Source organism: Gymnoscopelus braueri (genome assembly GCF_963280865.1).
Source record: "Gymnoscopelus braueri genome assembly, chromosome: 14".
NCBI lineage: Eukaryota > Metazoa > Chordata > Actinopteri > Myctophiformes > Myctophidae > Gymnoscopelus > Gymnoscopelus braueri.
This window is the reverse complement of record NC_137619.1, coordinates 12,996,651-13,017,661: the sequence shown is the minus strand read 5'-3', so window position 1 is coordinate 13,017,661 and position 21,011 is coordinate 12,996,651. Positions and strand designations below refer to the sequence as shown.

The following is a 21,011-nucleotide window of genomic DNA, read 5'->3' as shown; positions in this document are numbered from 1 at the left end:
GGCTGATGTGCATCTTATGTTTTACTTGGTCTTGGTTATGGCATAATTAGAGTTAAATGCTCTTTTCATATATTGATATTTAATATACAGTACTATATAAAAATGTTTTCTCTATCTAAACTTTAATCAACCCTAAGTTTTTCATATTGATTAGCATTGATTCTCCTATGCATAACAAACAGAAGGCATACTTTTGCAGATGTACAAACACACACACACACACACACACACATACACACACACACACACACACACACACACACACACACACACACACACACACACACACACACTGGTTGTAGTGATGTCCATATTAATGCTGTTTTGTTCCCCTGTTATAGCTGGCTCCCGGTGATATTCCTGTAGGTATAAAAGGGTTGCATTGGTTGTTTTTTGTTTTTTCTACAGCCAGCTCATGCACTTTCATAATATGAAAGTGGTAACGTGCACTATATGAAAGTGCACTTTCATAATGTGAAAGTGCATGACTACACTTTTTTTCCGGATGTGAAAAAAGAAATAAATTGCATTGGAAGCATTCGTTTTTGCCGGAGACATCCTCAATATTTGTAAATGTCATTTTGTGCAGTTCTTCTGCCCTCATGTTCCCCTTGCTGCTATATATCTAGCCGTTGAATAAAACCCAGTGGTGGAAAGTACGTAGATTTACTCAAGTACTGTACTTAAGTACAATTTTGAGGTATTTTTACTTTCCTGAAGTATTTCCAATTTTCAGTACTTTTACTTCTACTCCACTACATCTCAGAGACATAATATTGTACTTTTACTCCACTACAATTATTTGGACACTTTAGTCACTAGTTACTTTGTAGAATTTGATTATTATTACGAAACATACATTACCCACTTCAGCCCTATATCCATTTCGGGCATTTGAAAATAGCAGATCTGCAAGCTCACAATGAGTCGCGATGTGAGCTTGTAGATCTGCTATTTTCAAAAGATGTTTATACATTGGACTATGTACTTTTGCTCAAGTAAATGTTTTATTCCCGACTTTTACTTTTAACAGAGTACTTCTACATTGCAGTAATACTGCAGTAGTACTTTTTCCACCACTGATAAACCCCCCCCCCCAGGCTGGTCTCCGGTAATGACGACTGTGTGTGGAGTGTATCTTGAGTGCTCTGCTGTGACTTTCCATTCAACCTCATATGAGGTTGAACTTGTGTGTGTTTGTTGCTGTGGTTTGGTTCAACTTGATGAAGTCAAAACAATGTCTGCTGCAATGTTCCTTGAATTTACCCAGCTGCTGCCGGGGAGACCCTGTATTTCCAAAACCGTCGATCCGATGTAGTGCTAATACTTTTCACTGGTTCAATATTTATACGTTTTCCCCCGCAGGCACACTTAATCACTTTCACTTAACTGTAGTATGACGGAAATAGGGCATTCATTTATGAAAAAAAAACAAAAAAACATAACAAGTTTAAACATGGAGATATGAGGTTTTCTTCCTGAGCTTTGCACTTTATTCTTGAAAAAGAATCTGTGATACTACTGGTTCTGCATTGTGCACGTCTGTGTGTTCCTGGGTATTAGGGAGTGTGCGTGTGCGCGTGCGTTTTACCCTCCACATGGAGTAAGTGGGGAACAGTCAAATCCAAATCCTTTCTCAACCCGTGCTGACAGTATTGGGTTAGCCTATCTGAAATCTTCGACTTGTGTTTAAAACGGGTGAAGTCCAACATTCATCACAGTCGACAACACACACACACAACATTTACCAGCACATTAGTCCTGTTTATGATGTTTGAAAAGTCTTTCATTCCTCACAGAACACACACCGACTCCAGCACAACTAAACTAAACGCGCCAGTGGTTCCTCCCTCTATAGCTCTGATCATTTCTCTTGATGAACAAATCAGAGTGAAGAGTGAGCACAGATAACATAATCAATAAGGCAAAGGAAAGCTGGTGTTTTTACCGAAATAGCTTAAAGCAGCGGTTCCCAACCTTTTTACTGGATCAGGGCCCACACTTGAAAATCTCAAAAGTTCTCGCCGGCCCTAAAAGTTTTGAGGCCCTGGGGACTCCTCCGGTACAGTATATTGTCACTGTCGGGCAGAAACCTCTTTATCTCCATATTCTAACCTTTTGTGTTTCTTCGTAAATTAACGCCCTACTTGATCATACTACAGCGTCACACAAAAGCATCAAAAGTAGCAGATCTTCAAGCTCGAAATGCGGCACGAAGCGACGCGTTTCGAGCTTGTAGATCTGCTACTTTTGCAGTTTTTGAATTTGAAACAGTTTTGAACAAATGAGGTTTCCACCCGACAGAGACGGTATAGGATTTGAGAGGTTAAGATGATGCTAAAGTCTCTGCAGTGTGCCTGTGCTGCCAAAATGTTTTCGTGACCCCAAATCTCCTCAGCATCTGCTCCATTTAAACCTAATTGTGTCTCTTGTATAATAATGGCTATACTCTCTCTCTCTCTCATCTGGAACAATTACCTCTACTTCCTTCTTGGTTAGCCCATTAACTCTCTCACTGTCAGACTTATTTCTGGCCGCGTTTGCCCACTGCCAGCGATTTTCTTACCTTTTCAAGTAGTCACAGAATATTTATCTCCATTATGATCGATCCCCTGATGATTGCTAATCACTGAGGGTTATACTGTGTGGTTTCACAAATGTCAACGAGGTCACCGCGACCTCGTTGACATTAATTGCATTAATTGCCTTTGAAAATAGCATGTCTGGGCCAAAAATACATAGTAAAAAAAAAAGTACACACTACACAGGAGCCGAGATACAGCCTTTTTAAGTAATAAGTTAAACAAGAAGTGAATGGAGCAGCAAATCTTCGGATCACGATATCTTGGGTTCTAAAAAAAAAAAAAATTTTAAAGAAGAAAAAAGGGCATTCAGAAAAACACTTGTGATAACTCGTTCTTGGCAGCCAGAGAGTTAAGACCGGGAACGCATCTGTGTCATTTTAGATTTCTTTGGCTATTCAAAAATAACAGATATACAAGCTCATATCACAGCACAGAGTGAGCTCGTAGATCTGCTATTTTTGAAAAATCTTGAAAATGTGTGCAAATCAAAGCGAACATTTGTAAGTCAAATCTTTGAATATATATATATATATATATATATATATATATATATATATATATATATATATATATGCATTTAAAGCGAACATTTGTAAGTCAAATCTTTGCTTCTGGGGGTCCATGGAACAACATATTTTGATGGCCAAAAACATATAATTTTGGGTGGTCCTTGACATGAAACGGTTTGAGCACCACTGATTCAGAAAAATTAAGACATTTGTTGAGACATTTGACAGTTACAAATGTTCGCTTTAAAAATATTTGCAAAAAGAAAATCACGATTTTTCAAAAAATAGCAGATCTACAAGCTCATAGTGCGGCACCGAGTGCTGTGCTATGAGCTTGTATATCTGCTCATTTTGAATAGCCAAAGACATCTAACATGACAGAGATGCGTTCCCGGATTGAATGGGTTAAGTGCTGACATCTTTTTTCCCCCCTTCTCTCTGCCACATCAGAAGTGCTATTTAATCGTGTTCTTTTTTCTCTGGATAACGACCAATGTCTCAATGCTAACACGCTCTTTTATTTTTTCCCCCCGAATATCTTTCGTGTGTGAAGACGAAAGACCCCTTGTTAATCGTCACTCTGAGCGACTTCACCGCCATCTTTGAAATAACCCCGACCGGGATCACACGGCACCTGACACTCAAGAAACCCGTGGACCGGGAGACGCAGAAGACCTACACCTTCACGGTACGTCTATACCCCTAAAACCCTAACGCCCGCAGCTCATTATCTATGCATAATTAATATGTTTTAGAATTAATCACTAATAGATTGTTCAAGGTCGATAACGATTCCAATATGTTTGGCGAGCAGGGAAGACCAATGGTAAATGGTGCATTAGCTTTATCCAAAGCCCTTTACAATATGCATTACATGCACCCATTCACACACCGACGGCGGAGGAAACCATGCAAAGCACCAGCCTACTCATCGGGAGCCTTAGGGGTTCAGTGTCTTGCTCAAGGACACTTCGATACTAACGCACAGGGAGCCGCGGATCAAACCGCGGGAACATTCCGCTTCCCAAGCGGCCGCTCTAACCTCCTGAGCCCACTGCCACCGATATCAACACATTTTATTTTATCTTGATGTGGAGCGAAATTGCACTATTTCGTTTTCTGTTCAGTGTTGATCGTGCATCATGTAGTTATATTATACCGTGGCTACTTAAGGTAATAGGTCACACAGTGTAAAAGGCCTTGAGCTGAGCAGGTTTGGAATATGCCAGAGATGTGTAGGAAAGTAGCAGTGCCTTGCAGCACCAGGCACCATAGAGGCCTTATTGTTATAGGTCTTGAAAACCGGAGGAGTAGGGGATGAGAGGGGATGATTTTCTTAATAGTGTTATGCTATGAGACATAACCACCAGCTCAGTGGCCTTGGGGTTAGAGTGTCCGCCCTGAAACTGGGACTTGTTTATTGTTTACCTTACATTTCAAGCACTTGTAGCACTGTTATTGACTTCATAAGAGTAGTGCTTGAAATGTTATTTTGTATTGCATGAATATGTTTTAATTACACTAATTAACCTCTTCATCAACAATTTGCATTTGAAGCAAACTTCACAAAATGTGGAGAAAGAAATTGTGGGAGAGAAAACAAAAATCTGCTACATCCCAATATGTTATAAAATAAATAGTATATAAATAATGCTGCTCGATTATTTGATTAACTACATGAGCAAGGTTAAGTCGGAGGTTGGTTCTAAATATCGGTTTCGTTATAATTTTCTGTTAAATACCCAGCCTTACGGCCAATTCTAGAGAGATCACCCACATTGTATTTTATGTAACTTTCCTCTTCTACCCCAGATTTGAACCCGGTTTCCTGCGCAAGTGTTGATTTTTTGTTTGTTTTTACCATTAAGCTAATAGAGTCTCTACCTAGTGTCTACGTGAGACATGACCTTTGACACGATCTAAATGTCTCAATAGAAGAGCAGCGATACAAAATACAACCACCCCAATTGTATAAGTTATATTGTACGAACACACTCCACCATACAGATTGGATAAAATTAAATTGTATTTATTAAAAAAAAAGTCACATATTGCCGCTTTAAGTCTACAGGCATGAAGTATTCAGAACTCTCCCATTGAACTTTCTAAGAACGGAACCAAGCATGCAAACTCACTGAACTGCATCAGATAGCGCTCTCTCAAGGCGTTCCAGTTTGACTCTTTTAAGTGCTGTACAGTACCAGTATAGGACGTCCATGAACCGCCGAACTGTGCGTTGGTTTTTTCCAAAGGGGGTAATTTCGTTTCTGTTGATGCGTACGGCAAGAAGCCTGGTTTACTGGAGCGAGGAGCTTGTCTCTATAGGCTTTGCTCAAAGGGACGGCTGCTGCGTCTTAAGAAAATAGCTTCTTTCTCCCCAGAGGTGTTCTCTCCCTGCATTAAAGAGCATCACCAGGCATCACTTAAGCCTACAATAGCCTCTGTGTGAATGTTTCCCCAGGGGACAACAAACGCTGGTGCTTTCTGCACACGTACAGTATCATTTGTTCTACTAGTTGGATGTCTATTACTGCAGTGGTTGTCAAAACTTGTCATGTCAAGGATCCCCAAAATGATATGTATTTGGCTGCGGACCCCCCATCTCAAAAAAATATGTTGTGCCAGGGACCTCGACAAGCATTAAACTAAATATATATATCCAAAGATTTGCACAAATGTTCAAATGTTTTCAAAAAGTATCAGATCTACAAGTGCGGCACTTTGAGAACCACTGTTCTGGGTTTCAGTGGCCCACATTTTGTGAACATGACATTTTCGGCTGGCTATTTAGAGGATTTTTTGCTATTCCGTCCTTATTATCATCGAAAAATGTTTAGTAGATACATGTTTCAATCTTTAATCTTTTTGAGAGAGAAATAAGCTACAGGTCCAATCCTAGATTGAAAAAATATTTGTATTTGCTGTATGTTTTTATTGATTGGCTACTTCGTGGTTCATGACAGCTTGTGTGTGTTTGTGTGTGTGCGTGTGTGTCCTTTGTGTACATTGTTCCTACACTGGAGTTGTGTGTGTCCATAATATGTGTGTGTAATGTAAACGCCTCCACACACACAAACATATTATGTTTGTGTGTGCAGAGGCGTACACATTATTTGCACAGCAGTGGAGCTGTGTGTGTGTGTGTGTGTGTGTGTGTGTGTGTGTGTGTGTGTGTGTGTGTGTGTGTGTGTGTGTGTGTGTGTGTGTGTGTGTGTGTGTGTGTGTGTGTGTGTGTGTGTGTGTGTGTGTGTGTGTGTGTGTGTGTGTGTGTGTGTGTGTGTGTGTGTGTGTGTGTGCGCGCAGTAGTGGTGCACTGCTCTGCCATTATCATTGTCAGCTAACAGTGGGGGTCTGTCTCTCTCTCACTCACTCACGCACACACACAAGCCATACCAGATCAATCTTCTAGTTAGGGTATCAGAAAACCATAGAATCTTCCAACACGTGTGTGTGTTGTGCCCTGCCTGTAGCTGCCACAGGACAAATGTCCACGCATCATACAGATGTCTTTTCTGGGATTTATTTCCATAACTCTGCAAACTCCTCCAAAAGACACCATTCAAGACACTGTGAAAACTAGACCATAACATACATACATGTGTTCAGTCCATAATCATTATGAAGCAGAGTCCTCACAGGTGCATCCAATTATTGACATGTTACACTGAAGTCTCTCAAACAAAGTTTGCACATTACAATAACACACAACAAATAAACACACACATCAATAAAAGGCACATAATATAACACAAATTTACCACGTGCGCCTCTTGAACCATGTGCAGAACTGTAGCATTATTATCTCTCTCTCTCTCTGGCGTTTCTCTTAAACGTGACCTCTCTGGATCAACTCTGCTTGCTTCTGACTTTTTTAATACTACTTATTCATAATGAAAAGAACCTTTTTAACCCAGAATGTACATGCATATTACATACACAAAAAAACATATATTAATGTATGACTCAAACTACTGTCTCTCCTTCCGAGAGATGACAACAACACCTTGTCACAATATTGTCCACGCGTGTGTGTGTGTGTAGCTGTCAGTGTGGATGCAGCATAATGACACACGTCTGTCCAGGGCAGACTCATTGCCACACTGCCCTCATCCCACACATTGTCCCCCCGTCCCCCCGTCCCCCCCCTGCCAAGCGAGATGATTTGTCACATGTCAAGTGACGTGTTTGAAGGATTGCCATGCTGTTGCTCTCACCTCTGTGGTTGAGACGTGTCTAGAACGACTGCTATTGTCATACATCAAGGACATAACTGTACCCCCCCGATTGACTGACTCCCTACTTGATCATACTGTAAGTGTCACACGGAAGTATCAAAAGTAGCAGATCCGCAGTGGCAATGATAATAATAAGATGCATTTTGCATTTGTGAATTTGATTATGGAGTCCTAGGGACCTTCAGGGTTCCTTCTGGGGGTTCCAAATGAACCCTTACAGGTCTGTAACTCTGAGAGTGTGCAAATGGAACCAAATGCATGGCAAAATGCATGGAAGTTAAATATTTTACAGTGCAGAAAAGCACTGATAGATGCTCTACGCCCCCGCGCACCATACTCTGTGGGTCAGTGGAAATGTGACCCATAAGCATAGGTCTGAAGTTTGACCACGCGCTATATGACCTTGACCATTAAATAAAATTATCTGCAATGCATGTCCCGACCCTAACCCTCAACTCATTCAGCTTTCAAAGATGTTATGTGTCAAAGCGTATGTGTATGAGCAGTGAAATGTTGAGGGAGAAAGACTCCACTAGACTGTCCTACAAGTAATCAAAGCAATCCAACATACATTGTACAAAATACAATACTTAATAAAAGTTAACCTGAAGGTTTTGTACCAAAACGTTGCTAATTAAATGAAACGGTGTCTTTATGGAGCAAGTATAGGTAGTGTTTATGTTATATTTTTATTCAGTTCATAGCCTAGGTAAATGTTGAATTCGATTCACCAAACAGACATTGTAATACACCTGCTCTCTGAGGGACACGAGGGGGTAGCCAATTTAGTCGTTATGCCAATTAATTCCTCCCCACACACATGTGTGTGTTGTCACTGATGTCACTGTGTATCCTGCTGACTCACCTGCCAGTGAGGAGCCCCCACCAGAAGGACATAGAGCCTTCGTCCTACTCGTCCCGCCCAACATTCCCCGCTGACGGGTGCCGCCCCCAGCCCGTAAGAGTACGTGCAGTGACCGATATCACTCTCCCTGCCCCGGCTTCCCTCCCCCGAACACGGACCAATTGTGTTCGTGTAGACGCTCGACAAAGCCGGCTGCACCCCGGTGGATTCGAACCCACAACCTCCGTGGTGGTGGGCAGGCACTTTGCCACTCTGCCACCCTAGCGTCTCCTTTTTATTAAGATAAATTAATACATTAACTCATTCCCTGCCTAGAACGACTAAAACGACTTTTGTCCTTTAAGCCCCCTCTGCCAAGAACGACTAAAACGACTTTTAATTATTTTTTTTTCTTATTTATTTATTTATTTTTTAACCCAAAGACCAAGGAGATATGATTTGTTGAAGATCTAGACTCCCATCCACTTCCTTGTTAACTTAAAACTTAAACATTTTGTATCTCGGCTCCTGAGTACTTTTTTTTTTTAATTAAAAATTTCTGGCAGTGGGCAAACGCAAAAAAATAAAGTTCTGGCAGTGAATGAGTTAAATGTTACTTTTCAGGATTCACATAAAAAATTGCAACACTAGAAGATTGAATGCGTTAAGATTCTCTTCATTTAAATACAGTAGAAACTGAAGCAAAACTGTTTTTGTTTTTTTTACATTCAACAGTACTAGGCAAAGATTCTTTGAGGTTAAGATGTCTCTCAACCCATGCTTTACCGTTCAGCAATTTTAGTTTTGTTCTTATCTTTATACAGTTGAGTATCCTTGGGTACTGGGTTTCTAAGTAACCTTGGGTACTTAGAAAAGCGCTCTATACAAATCTGAGCTACAGTACATTCACTTTAAACCTTCTTTTTCAACTCTTTATCAACTCTTATGTAATATATCGTCTCTGTTACTTTTCAGGATTCAAATTCAAAAATAGCAAAAGTAGCAGATCTACAAGCACGAAACGCGTCGCCTCGTGCTGCGTTTCGAGCTTGTAGATCTGATATTTTTGATACTTTTATGTGATGCTGTAGTTGGATCAAGTAGGGCGTTAATTTACGAAAAAACACAAAAAGATTTCTGCGAAATGTACTTAGTTACTTTACACCACTGAGTCTGCCATCTCCATAAGAGTGTCTGCCTCCTACTAACGTAGACTTGTTGCTCTTTAGCCCATTCAATCCGGGAACGCATCTGTGTCATTTTAGATTTGATCTATAACCATTATTTTATACTTTGGCTATTCAAAAATAGCAGATCATTTTTGAAAATTCGTGAATCTTTTAATATATTTTTTTTTTCAAAGCGAACATTTGTCAAATATTTTGTTCCAGGGACCCCCTGAAGCAAAGATTTGAGTTACAAATGTTCGCTTTAAGAAATATATATTCAAAGATTTGCACAAATTTTCACGATTTTTCTAAAATAGCAGATCTACAAGCTTGTATATCTGCTATTTTTGAATAGTCAAAAAGTATAAAATATGGATAAAGTGGTTACACAGTTCCCGGTTTGAATGGGCTAGACAGAGAGACAAACATGTCATCTCCAATCCAACACGAAAGGCAATATCCTCTGCTGGATTCTTGTTGTTTTTTCTTTCTGTCTTTGTTTTCTCTCTGCTGTTGTTGTTGCTGTACAGTTGTTTGGTGTTCCTCGCCTACACTGAGTTTCTGAATTCCCATTCGGTCCATTTGATCTTTCTCTTCCAAAATCGGTGCCAAGACATCATCGATTTTAGCTCAATTTGCACGCTGCCCTTGAGGCAAAGCACTTTGCCCTTTATATCACTTTTGCATATCGTCTGACAGGTGGAAACCTCATATGTCAAAAACTGTTACTTTTCCGGATTCAAATTGAAAAACAGCAAAAGTAGCAGATCTACAAGCTCGAAACGCGGCGCAAAGCAACGTGTTTTGAGTTGTGGGTTGTGGATCTGCTACTTTTGATGCTTTTCTGTGACGCTGTTGTATGTTCAAGTAGGGCATTGATTTACAAAAAAAAACACAAAAAGTTAGAATATGGAGATAAGAGGGTTCTGCCCGACAGCGACGATATCCAAATACATAATTATTATTAAATAAGAAAAAGAGGTTGCACATCAACAATGGATTCTCTCAGTGGAGTGCTAGACCCAAAGTCCAGTAGGACAAGGCATTTTACAAAATCCCAAAAGGGTAGCACACCATTGGCACACCATTTTATTGGTGTGCCAATAAAAAAATGTGAGTACTTTGTCCTCCATTTAATTGAAATGTTTGGATGTGCTACCCTTTTGGGATTTTTTTAAATTCCTTCTTTTGATGTACATAATTATTATTGTTAAAGATTTCTTGATTTTTGCATTTCTGCTTTATTGATCGTGAAAGGCCAGGACAGGAGAGAGAGAGGGCATGACCTGGGCGATATGACTTCAAATCAATACCACAATTATTTAAAACTTATGCCTCGATTCCAATTGCTGGACGATTATTTAATTAAAATTGTTTTTAAATAGTGAAAATAGCCGATCTACAATATACAATGAAGTATAATAATAAAGGGTTGAGTGGTTAATCACAATAATCGATTTAGACGATTATGAAAAAAAGATTAACCTACATGAGCAAGATTAAGTGGGTTATTGGTTCTTCAAAAAATCGGTTTTGATAGATTTTCGGTTAATTTCCCATTAACCTTCCCCAAGGAAGGAAACTATCATTCATACGTTGTTAATGGATCTGTAATTTAGCATGTTATTTTGACAAATCCCACCGCTGCTGACCATTTGGGTGCCCTTTAAAGCATAATATCCTTGTTGAGCCTCATCTTGCAATTTCTTCTTTTTTGTCTTCTCTACCCCCGATTGTAGATTTTGTTGATGATTGTTTGTTGATTCTTGATTGTAGACTTTGTAGATTTGGATTATTATTTCAAAACATACATTAACCACTTCAGCTTCTATAAATTTTGGCCATTTGAAAATAGCAGATCTACAAGCTCACAATGTGTTGCATCAGCTTGCAGCTTTGATCTGCTATTTTCAAAAGATTTGTATACACTTGAAAACTTGAAATGGGACATTCTGCACAATGAGTACTTTTACTTTTGGTACTTTAAGTACATTTTGATGCCAATTATTTTATACTTTTACTCAAGTAGTTGAATTCCGGACTTTTACTTGTAGAGTACTTCTACATTGCAGTATTGATACTTTTACTTGGGTAAAAAATGTGAGTACTTTTTCCACCACTGCTAAATTGTAATGGTAAATTGTAATTTTTGTTTGTTTCCTGTGTTTGAAGATGGTGGCGTTTGACGGCATGCAGACGAGCGACCCCGTGACGGTTGACATCCTGGTGATCGACGCCAATGACAACACGCCCCTCTTCCCCGAGGTGTCCTACACCATTGAGGTCTTCACCGACATGCAGCAGGGAGAGACCGTGCTACAGGTAAACTATCACACACTGTGTTAAACTGATCAACATCACCAATATTATCCGGTGGTGGATGGAAGCAAAGTACATTTGCTTGGTATGTGATATTATTTTATTAAAATAAGTTAATACATGTATTTAGTACTCATTGTACTAAATATGCGTTTTCTGGTCGGGATACTAATTTTATCCATTCAGGAGAGAGATTTCACACAGGACAGAGGATAAACAAGTGAATTTGGAAGTGATGACACAAAGTAATGAGCAGACATAATTGGAACTGGAACACTGTAAAATGTAAGCTGATACATGGCTACTCTCTCTCCTGATTGGCTGAAGCCACCCACCTGAAAATTTATTTTCTGTTTATTAAAGAGCTGGAGAGACGCAGATACCCGTGTTACTGAACATTATATAACAATAATTGCTATCACAATATAGTGATTTAACCTTTTTAACAAAAAAACGTTTTGTTTTAACCCATAAATATCACTTACACTACCTTTAGAAAGACAATTTAGTATCTGTTCTTGTTTTGTCACTTTGTCGTGACTATGTTTGCAAGGCAAATATTGAACTTTTGACTATACTAGAGGTTCGGGCCACTACATGGCCCTTAAACCTACGTCACACCGCCGATCCGACCAATATGTCCATGTACTGTATGGAGATCGCTGATCTCATATATGGGCAATGTCCCCTTTTGTGCCAATATATGGAGCTGACTGATATGTTTGCGCCTGATGCCATGACAACACATTGAGGTTAGGCAACAAATTCCATATTTGGGCGTAGCTGCACTATGGATTATGGCTATGGCTGAGTCATAGTGACATGAGCGTGATGATCGTGGTCCGCCGTCCGGTCCTCCCGTAAGACAATTTTAATATAAGAAGATATTATGAGAAATACATTAACCAAATTAACCACGTATGTCCTATTTAAAAAATAGAGAAAATAGCAGATGTACAAGCTCACAATGCGACACTCTCTCTCTCACACACACACACACACACACACACACACACACACACACACACACACACACACACACACACACACACACACACACACACACACACACACACACACACACACACACACCTGTAAATTGTGTACACGGCACACACACAGCAGCACACTGCTCAAATCCAAATAAGCTCAAAGAATAGAGTCCAATGCTGTGTTGATAATGGACCGAGCCTGTAGGAGAGTGTGTTCAGAGCGGTGACTAAAACAACATGGTGTCATGGACGCCCAGGGTAACAGTTTACCCAATAGATCAGCTGTCTGGACTAATCCACTGTGTTGGGTCAACAACACCACTGACCATCAGTCGATACTCCCATTGAAACATTCTGTCTGCTTCCTTCAAGCTACAAATCGTCTTTTCAGGATTCAAATTCAAATGTAGCAAAAGTAGCAGATCTGCTACTTTTGATGCTTTTGTGTGACGCTGTAGTATGATCAAGCAGGGCCTTAATTCACGAAAAAAATACACAAAAATATAGAATATGGATATAAGAGGTTTCTGCCCGACAGCGACGAAATGGATTTAGATGGTTAAAGGCTCTGCCGTTTGTGTCAAGTGATAACATGAAGGAGTTTCTTTGTTCATTCGTTTTTAGTGCTAATTATATCGATATGAACGTCATATTATCTGGGATTTGGGATATCGTAATGTATCATATGGCATACAGTAATTAGTGTTTGTCCTTTTTCTGGTTTTATCCCATTAACACCTATACGTTGTTATTCCTTTCAAGGTGGGAACACCTCTGTGTGTAGTTGTATTAACTTGTATATATATATTACTTTTATCTATTTTTAATTTTTTCAGAAAACATAGGTCAGGATATAGAAAGCATTTTTAGAACTAACACAATTAGATTTTTTTTTAGAACTAACACAATTAGAAAATTACCAATCTTCAAGTACACACGTTGTGACACATTGTAGGCTTGTAAATCTGCTGTTTTTTTTAAATGTAAAAAGAAAAAGGCACCAAAAACTTTTGATACAGAGTATGATTCAGGTATTTTGGTAAAAATAGATATTGTGATGTTTGAATTTCTCCCAGACCTAGGTTTTAGCAGTTGTGAAGAGTTTTCGAGTCTTGAGTCTTCTATATAAACATTTGTCTGATGTACAGCACACGCATACATATACACATACACATCGAGCATGTATGGGGCTGCTTGTGCACACTTGCACACACACACACGCGCGCGCACGCGCATCAGGGGGCCTCTTGTGTGCACGTGCACGCGCACACACACACACGCACACGCACACACACACACACACACACGCAGGCACATTATCAGGGAGACTCCTGCTCGAGGTGCTTGGGTGTAAGTGAAATTTTCACAATTTTCGTTAATTTCAAACATATTTTAGCAATCTATACTTGTATGCAGATTAGGCTTCAAGGAATGTGTTTTAACATATGTATATGTCTGTTGTTTTTAATTAAATAATTACAATCGATGAAAAGCTCTCCTATACAATGTTTCTCACGCCCTTTGCGCTCCAAGCCCTCGTGCTGATCTCATAGCACTGCTGCAACGTAGTATAGTTGATCTTCATCATTTGGTTGTCTGGTGTTTGGTAAACAGAGCATGAACTTGTACGTGACTCAGTCCGTGCAGCACAGCCTCTCTCAAAGATACAAAAAAAGAAAAAAGTCAGCCACTGAAAAGGTCAAGTTTAATCTGTCCTAAAATTCTGCCGTTTTTCTCCCTCCCTGAAATGAGGGCCAGTGGGGTCGCGGAGCGGCCGATACAGTGTGACCGCTTAACCGATTTCTCTAAGCCTTTTATGCGAGCCCGAGGGCTCCCGGGGGAATAACGCTCCCACTTACTTGATGCTACAGCTTTTTTTCGTGTCTCCCAGGGGCAGTCAAACAGAGAGGTCCATGGACTGCATTAAAGTTTCAACGCCGTGCAGATAAGCTGCTACAGTTGCTACAGTACAGTGGAGGAAGAATTACTTTTTATTCTACATTGTGCATTACATTCACCCATTCACGTACAAGTGGCCAGTGGTGTAGTGGAGATTTTTTTACTGGGGGGGATGCTATTTTTTTATGACATCACGCGAGTGTGCGTGCACACGTTTAGGCTATCCTGACTGTGGCTTGTGAAACGCGTTTGATCTTGCACTCCATTGCCCTGGTTAGCGCGACGCGGAATGCCACGCTATGAGCTTGTAGATATGCTATTTTTCAAAAATCTTGAACATTAGTGAACATTTTTAACACAAATCTTTGCTTCTGGGGGTCCCTGGCATAACATATTTTCAAATGGGGGTCCGGGGCCAAATATTTATCAGTTTGGGGGTCCTTGACGTGAAAAGGTTTGAGAACCACTGCTGTAGTGTACCGTACTGGAGTAAATGTACCCTGTTACTTTCCACCACTGCAGATAAGGAGCTACAGTTATGAGGTCCTCCCGACGTTTACAAACAGCATGATGTTGAACTTAATTTGCCGGAAGGAAACTCACTGGCAGCTTAACCCATTAAGACCCGGGAAAGCATCTGTCATTCTAGATTTTAACCACTTCAACCATTATCTTATATTTTGGCTATTCAAAAGTAGCAGATATACAAGCTCGGTGCCGCGCTATGAGCTTGTAGATTTTGTTTTGTTTTGTTTTAAATAGTGAAAATGTGTGCAAATCTTTGAATATGTATTTTTCAAAGTGAACATTTGTAACTCAGATCTTTGCTTCTGGGGATTCTACAATGTCTTCTAAATCCTAACAGTTTTTAGAAAAATGTTCCAATAATGGTGGTTCTCAAACTTTTTCATGTCAAGGGCCCCCAAAATTATATCAATTTGGCCGCGGATCCCCATCTCAAAATATGTTGTTCCATGGACCCCCCAGAAGCAAAGATTTGAGTTGAAGATGTTTGCTTTAAAAAATATATATATATATTCAAAGATTTGCGATGAAGATGAGCTTCTAGATCTGCTATTTTTGAACGGCCAAAGAAATCTTAAAGTGACACAGATGCGTTCCCGGATCGAATGGGTTAATTAGTTTGACAACCCAGCATGACGCGGGCGTGTGCATTACTATCACAGTTTTCCAGCAACGGGTATATCTAATGGAGATCTGATAATCTGCTCTGCCATAATGGATGTACATCCTCGTTCTAATGACATCAAAGGTATGGCATGCACATCTAGAGCTGCCATATCGTCTCTGTCGGGTGGAAACCGTGTATGTCCAAAAAAGTGGTACTTTTCAGGAAATGGAAAAATAGAGCCAAGTGTTCAAATGGACCCAGTGCAGTTATTATTTAGTCACAAGCTCTCAATATTAAAAATAAAACGACAGACACACTTATCCCATTAATACCTGGAACGCATCTGTGTCACTTTAGATTTATTTGGCTATTCAAAAATAGCAGATATACAAGCTCATAGTGCGGCACAGAGTGCCGCGCTATGAGCTTGTAGATCTGCTATTTTTGAAAAATCTTGAAACTTTTTTTTTTTTTTTTTTTTTTTTTTTTAAACTGTTAGGATTTAGAAAACATTTTTAAGAATGGCCTCAGGTCTTAATGGGTTAAAGCACTTTAACCCACTCACTCACACCTTTCTGTGTTGTTGTTGTATCCAACTGGCTCACCTGCCAGAGAGGAGGCCTCACCGGGAGGAGGTATAGAGCCTTCGTCCTACTCCTCCTCCCGCCCGACACTCCCTGCTGACAGGTGCCGGCCCAGCCCCTATATATAGAGCTATTTTCACAACATTTATCTGTGGAACCGATCGAGGCAAACAAAATGTAATGCTTCAACTCCTACTATTCCAAGTGCTTGTCGGGGTGGGGGCAAGGGGGCAGTTCAAATATGATTATTTTGGGGGGTCGCGGCCTGAAAAGATTGGGAACCCTCGATCAGTGGTTTAAAGTACATTTACTCAAGTACTTACTTAAGTACAATGTTGAGGTATTTTTACTTTACTGGAGTATTTCCAATTTACTTCTACTCCACTACGTCTCAGAGGCAAATATTATACTTTTACTACACTACAATTATTTGAAAACTTTAGTTACTAGTTACTTTGCAGATTATTATAAATTATTGCATTATAAAACATACATTAACCACTATCTACCCTATTTTATATGTAGGCTATTTGAAAATAGCCGATCTACAAGCTCACACCGCGTCACGATGCGACACATTGTGAGCTTGTAGATCTGCTATTTTCAAACATTTTAGTACTTTTACTTTTGGTACTTTAAGTATATTTTGATGCCAGTACTTGTGTACTTTTACTCAAGTAGCATTTTGAACACAGGCCTGTTCCTTGTAACAGAGTATTTTCATATTGTGATATTGCTACTTTTACTTAAGTAAATTATCTGAAATATGGAGACAGCATGTTGTCAATTGGTTATGAATTGAAACCCTTGTTTGTATAAAGGTCACTCAGTTGGTCTGCTGTTTTCTTTTTCTTTTTTTAAAGAAAGGTCTAAGGTGCTCTTGTAAAATAGCTGCTGGAAAAGGTCACTCACTTTGTACACACAGCATGCAGCATGTTTACCATTAGCTTAAATGCCAGACGTTTTGTTCTTTGGTTATGCAAGAGTGGTACTTTCATAAGTTAATAGCAGGCCACTAAAAATAGATTCTTCCTGTCATGATTGGCACAGGTGGGCGATTTGACTGAAGGAGCCGTGTGGCCGCTCCCAACCGGGAAACATTAAACGCTTGACTGGTTCACGAAGCATGGACATGATAGCTGCTCACTGTGTCCTTGCCTTAGAGCAGTGGTTCTCAACCTGTGGGTCGCGGCCCCCAGGGGGGTCCCGGCCCTCAAAAGACCATTACTGCGTCACAAATAATCAACAAACTATACTATACAGGGTCCCCACGGTCATGAAATTCCTGGAAATATTTTGAAATTAAAAATAAAAAAATCCAGTACTGGAAAAGGTTTGGAATTGATCAAAGGTCCTGGAATTTATCAAGGGTCCTGGAAAAATATTTGGCTATGCGTTGTTTTTGGCTATTGATTTTGTTAACACAAAACATTTTCATAAACATGTATAACATTACACGAAATATGTAACATAAGTAGTTTTTCGCCGAACGGGCTGTGTGATGGCAGCCTAATGTATGTCTCAATTGTTAGGTTGCACTGCATAGGGTGCCAGGTTGGTGTCACGTGATAAAAAGAACAGAGCTACAAGCTCACAACGTGCTGCAGCGTGATGAGTAGTTACCTTGTAGAGCTGTTCGTTTGTCACGTGACACCAACCTGGCAACTTGTGCAGGTTGTGTGTTTGCTGTCCCAACAAACAATTGCGAGCAACATGTGAATAGTCGGTGAAGCGTAAACGAACGCAGTTAAAATATATCGGTTGAACTAGTAGTATGATCACAATGCCAGGGAAATGTTTGTTTAATACAAATGAAAAGTTTAAAGACTCGGTAAAGCGAGAAGAGGACCCGAATAGAGCTGGCTTCAAGTTATGGCACAAATCTTAGCCGGATACTGTACTGTTCCTAAAATAAATGGCACTTTAAGTTTACCACTCTTGATTTGTTTTACATAATTATGTTCATCCCTCCTCGTGTCTGACAGTATCCTCTTGTTGAAAACTTAATAGGAAAAACATAGGAAAACCTACAACAAAAGTGTAATTTAAAACATCCTTGCATCCTTCATTACTTTTAAATTCATAAATGGGGCAAATGCAAGACAATATTATTTTATAAAAAAAAGTCATACGGATGCCATATAATGAGTCTTGTATTCCAGTGAGCTATGCCCTAATTTTGCACGAAAATTTGAATGGAATTGTACCATTCTATATTATATTTTTGCTACACTGCCTATCTTTGGGCATTGTACATAGGAGTAAGAGACACATTATTGCGCTGAATGATTGTTATATAGGCCTGGAAATTGGGCTAAATATTCTGGAAAAGTTTTGGAAAAGTTTTGGAAATTCATTGCTAAAAATGTGTGGGGACCCTGACTATAGAAACTGGTCAAACATTGGCTAAATTGTCAAATAATAAGAAAGAGGAACATTTTTGGAAAATAGCTCACAAGCTCACAAGCGAGCTTCTAGATCGGCTTTTCACAATATTTATCTGTGGAACCGAGTCAAACAAAATGTAATGCCTCAACTCCTACAATTTCAAGTGCTTGTTAGGGTGGGGGGTCCCCAGTTCAAATATGATTATTTTGGGGGGTCGCGGACTGAAAAGGTTGAGAACCACTGCCTTAGAATGTGTGACAATAAAGCAACATTATTTTGCACTGTGACAGTGTTCGTTTTCTGCCTGTATTCTCTCCAGTGGTGGACAGTAACAGTAATCAAATACAAATATTGTACTTTTGACTTTTGGGAAAAGAGTACCCTACATTATGAATTAGCCACTAATTTGGTTTTCAAATTTCAAATATAGTGAAAATAGCAGATCTATAACCTCACAACGCATCGTGATGCAACACGTTGTGAGCTTGTAGATCTGCCATTTTCTCAATTATATAATATTTAATTACATTTTTAAGCAAATACTCCAGTACTATAACTCGGGTACAAATTTGACAGAGCAACTTTCACTGTAATATTTGACCAGGAGCTTGTGATAGTTAGATACTATCTATACTTTGACTCAGTTACTGGTCTTTAGTACTATTGTCCACCACTGACTCTCTGTCCCTCGCTCTCTGTCCTTCTCCCAGTTGGCAGCAACGGACTCCGATGAAGGACTGAACGGCCTGGTGACCTATACGATCGTGACCGGTGCCCAGGGAGACTTTGTAATCAATAACTTCACCGGGCGCATCACCGTGGCCCAGGGGGTCAACCTGCAGGTGGGGAAGTCCTACGCCCTCACCGTCAAGGCATCAGATAACGCGCCGGAAATACAAAGAAGGTATATTCCCTCTGTCCACTTCTCTCTCCCAATCCTCTTTTCTAATATTCTTATTTCTAATATTTCTAATCTTTTCTTTTTTTTCTCCAGAATATTATTTCTCATATTATCCATTTCCTTCTGAACTCTATAATATGTAAATGATTTTCTACCATATGAACTGGCAACTTTGTCGATTTTGCACCCAAACCCTATTTTAATTGATGTTGAGGACATAATAAACGTGATGGCATCAGCTGAGGGGCCAGTCTGACTTGAACTACAGGAAACATGGGCTGTGTAGTCCATTGTAGTCCAGGAAGAACTACAGGAAACATGGGCTGTAGTCCATTTTAGTCCATGAAGAACTACAGGAAACATGGGCTGTGTAGTCCATTGTAGTCCAAGAAGAACTACAAGAAACATGGGCTGTGGTCCATTGTAGTCCAAGAAGAACTACAAGAAACATGGGCTGTGTAGTCCATTCTAGTCCAGGAAGAACTACAGGAAACATGGGCTGTGTAGTCCATTCTAGTCCAGGAAAAACTGACAATCTGTATGATGAAATCAAAGTCGCCAAAATCATGTTCAAAATATCAAAACACAGAAAAAACTCAAAACAGACTCTAACATCATGCATGTTTATGATGTCCTCAACTTCATTAAAACAGGATTTGGGTGCAAAATTGGCAAATGTGCCGTTTAAGACTTTTTGGTTCCCCCAGGCGCCAATGGCCTAGTGGTTAAGGTGCATACCACACAATAGGCTCGAATGCAACCTGACAGCGAGTCGCAGGTTCGATTCCCGAGCCCGACAAACTTTGCTGCGTGTCATTCCCCGTCTCTCTCATGTTTCCTGTAATTCTCCACTGTATCTATCCAATTAAGCAGTGGTTCTTTAAGTGGGGAACCCCCCCCCCCCCTCCTCACATTATTTGAATAGCCAACATTTACAATGATCCGTTGCCCTGCCCTGTTGGGTCTGATGTGGGTGGATGTGTAATTATGTATTCTTCTTTGTACAACCTTTGATACACAATCATGTCTGATTCAATCTCGTTTTCATCAGACTGTGTAAGTAATCTCTCACTGGTAATCAGTGCTACTTGTTTAACATCATCTATCTTTTGTTTCAATTGAATGCCCTAATGCACGCAGACCGGCTCACTTGTTCATTTATCAATGGCGCGGGAAGCGCTGGTTTGGCTGAATAATGGAAAGGAAAAAGATAGTCAATAAAACAAAAGGCTGACAGGCTCTGAGATAATTTGTTGTGAGTCAAACAGCAGATGGCCTCTTGTTTTGCCGAACGTGGCAGATGCCTTTGTCTCATTTCTTTTAATCGCTTCCAATCATTTGTTTCACTAAACATTCTTTTTAATCATCGTAGTAGGAGTTGTTTGATGCGTTGTCCCCTCCTTGTCTTGTCTTGTTAAACTAAAAAACAACTTTTGTTGTTTTTTTCTGTAAAA

The 21,011-nt window shown here is 39.8% G+C and overlaps 1 protein-coding gene across 1 annotated transcript in view; it reads left to right on the top strand.

Moving 5' to 3' along the window:
• Nucleotides 1-21,011, top strand: part of LOC308099801 (protocadherin-15-like) — a gene marked incomplete at its 3' end in the record, with an annotated part of 359,052 nt that overhangs the window by 180,563 nt on the left and 157,478 nt on the right. Inside the window, exons 13-15 of the mRNA XM_080448598.1 lie at nt 3,648-3,782; nt 11,515-11,664; nt 19,367-19,560. Of these exons, the coding sequence (XP_080304724.1) occupies nt 3,648-3,782; nt 11,515-11,664; nt 19,367-19,560 (479 nt within the window). The remainder of the gene's footprint in view (nt 1-3,647; nt 3,783-11,514; nt 11,665-19,366; nt 19,561-21,011) is intronic.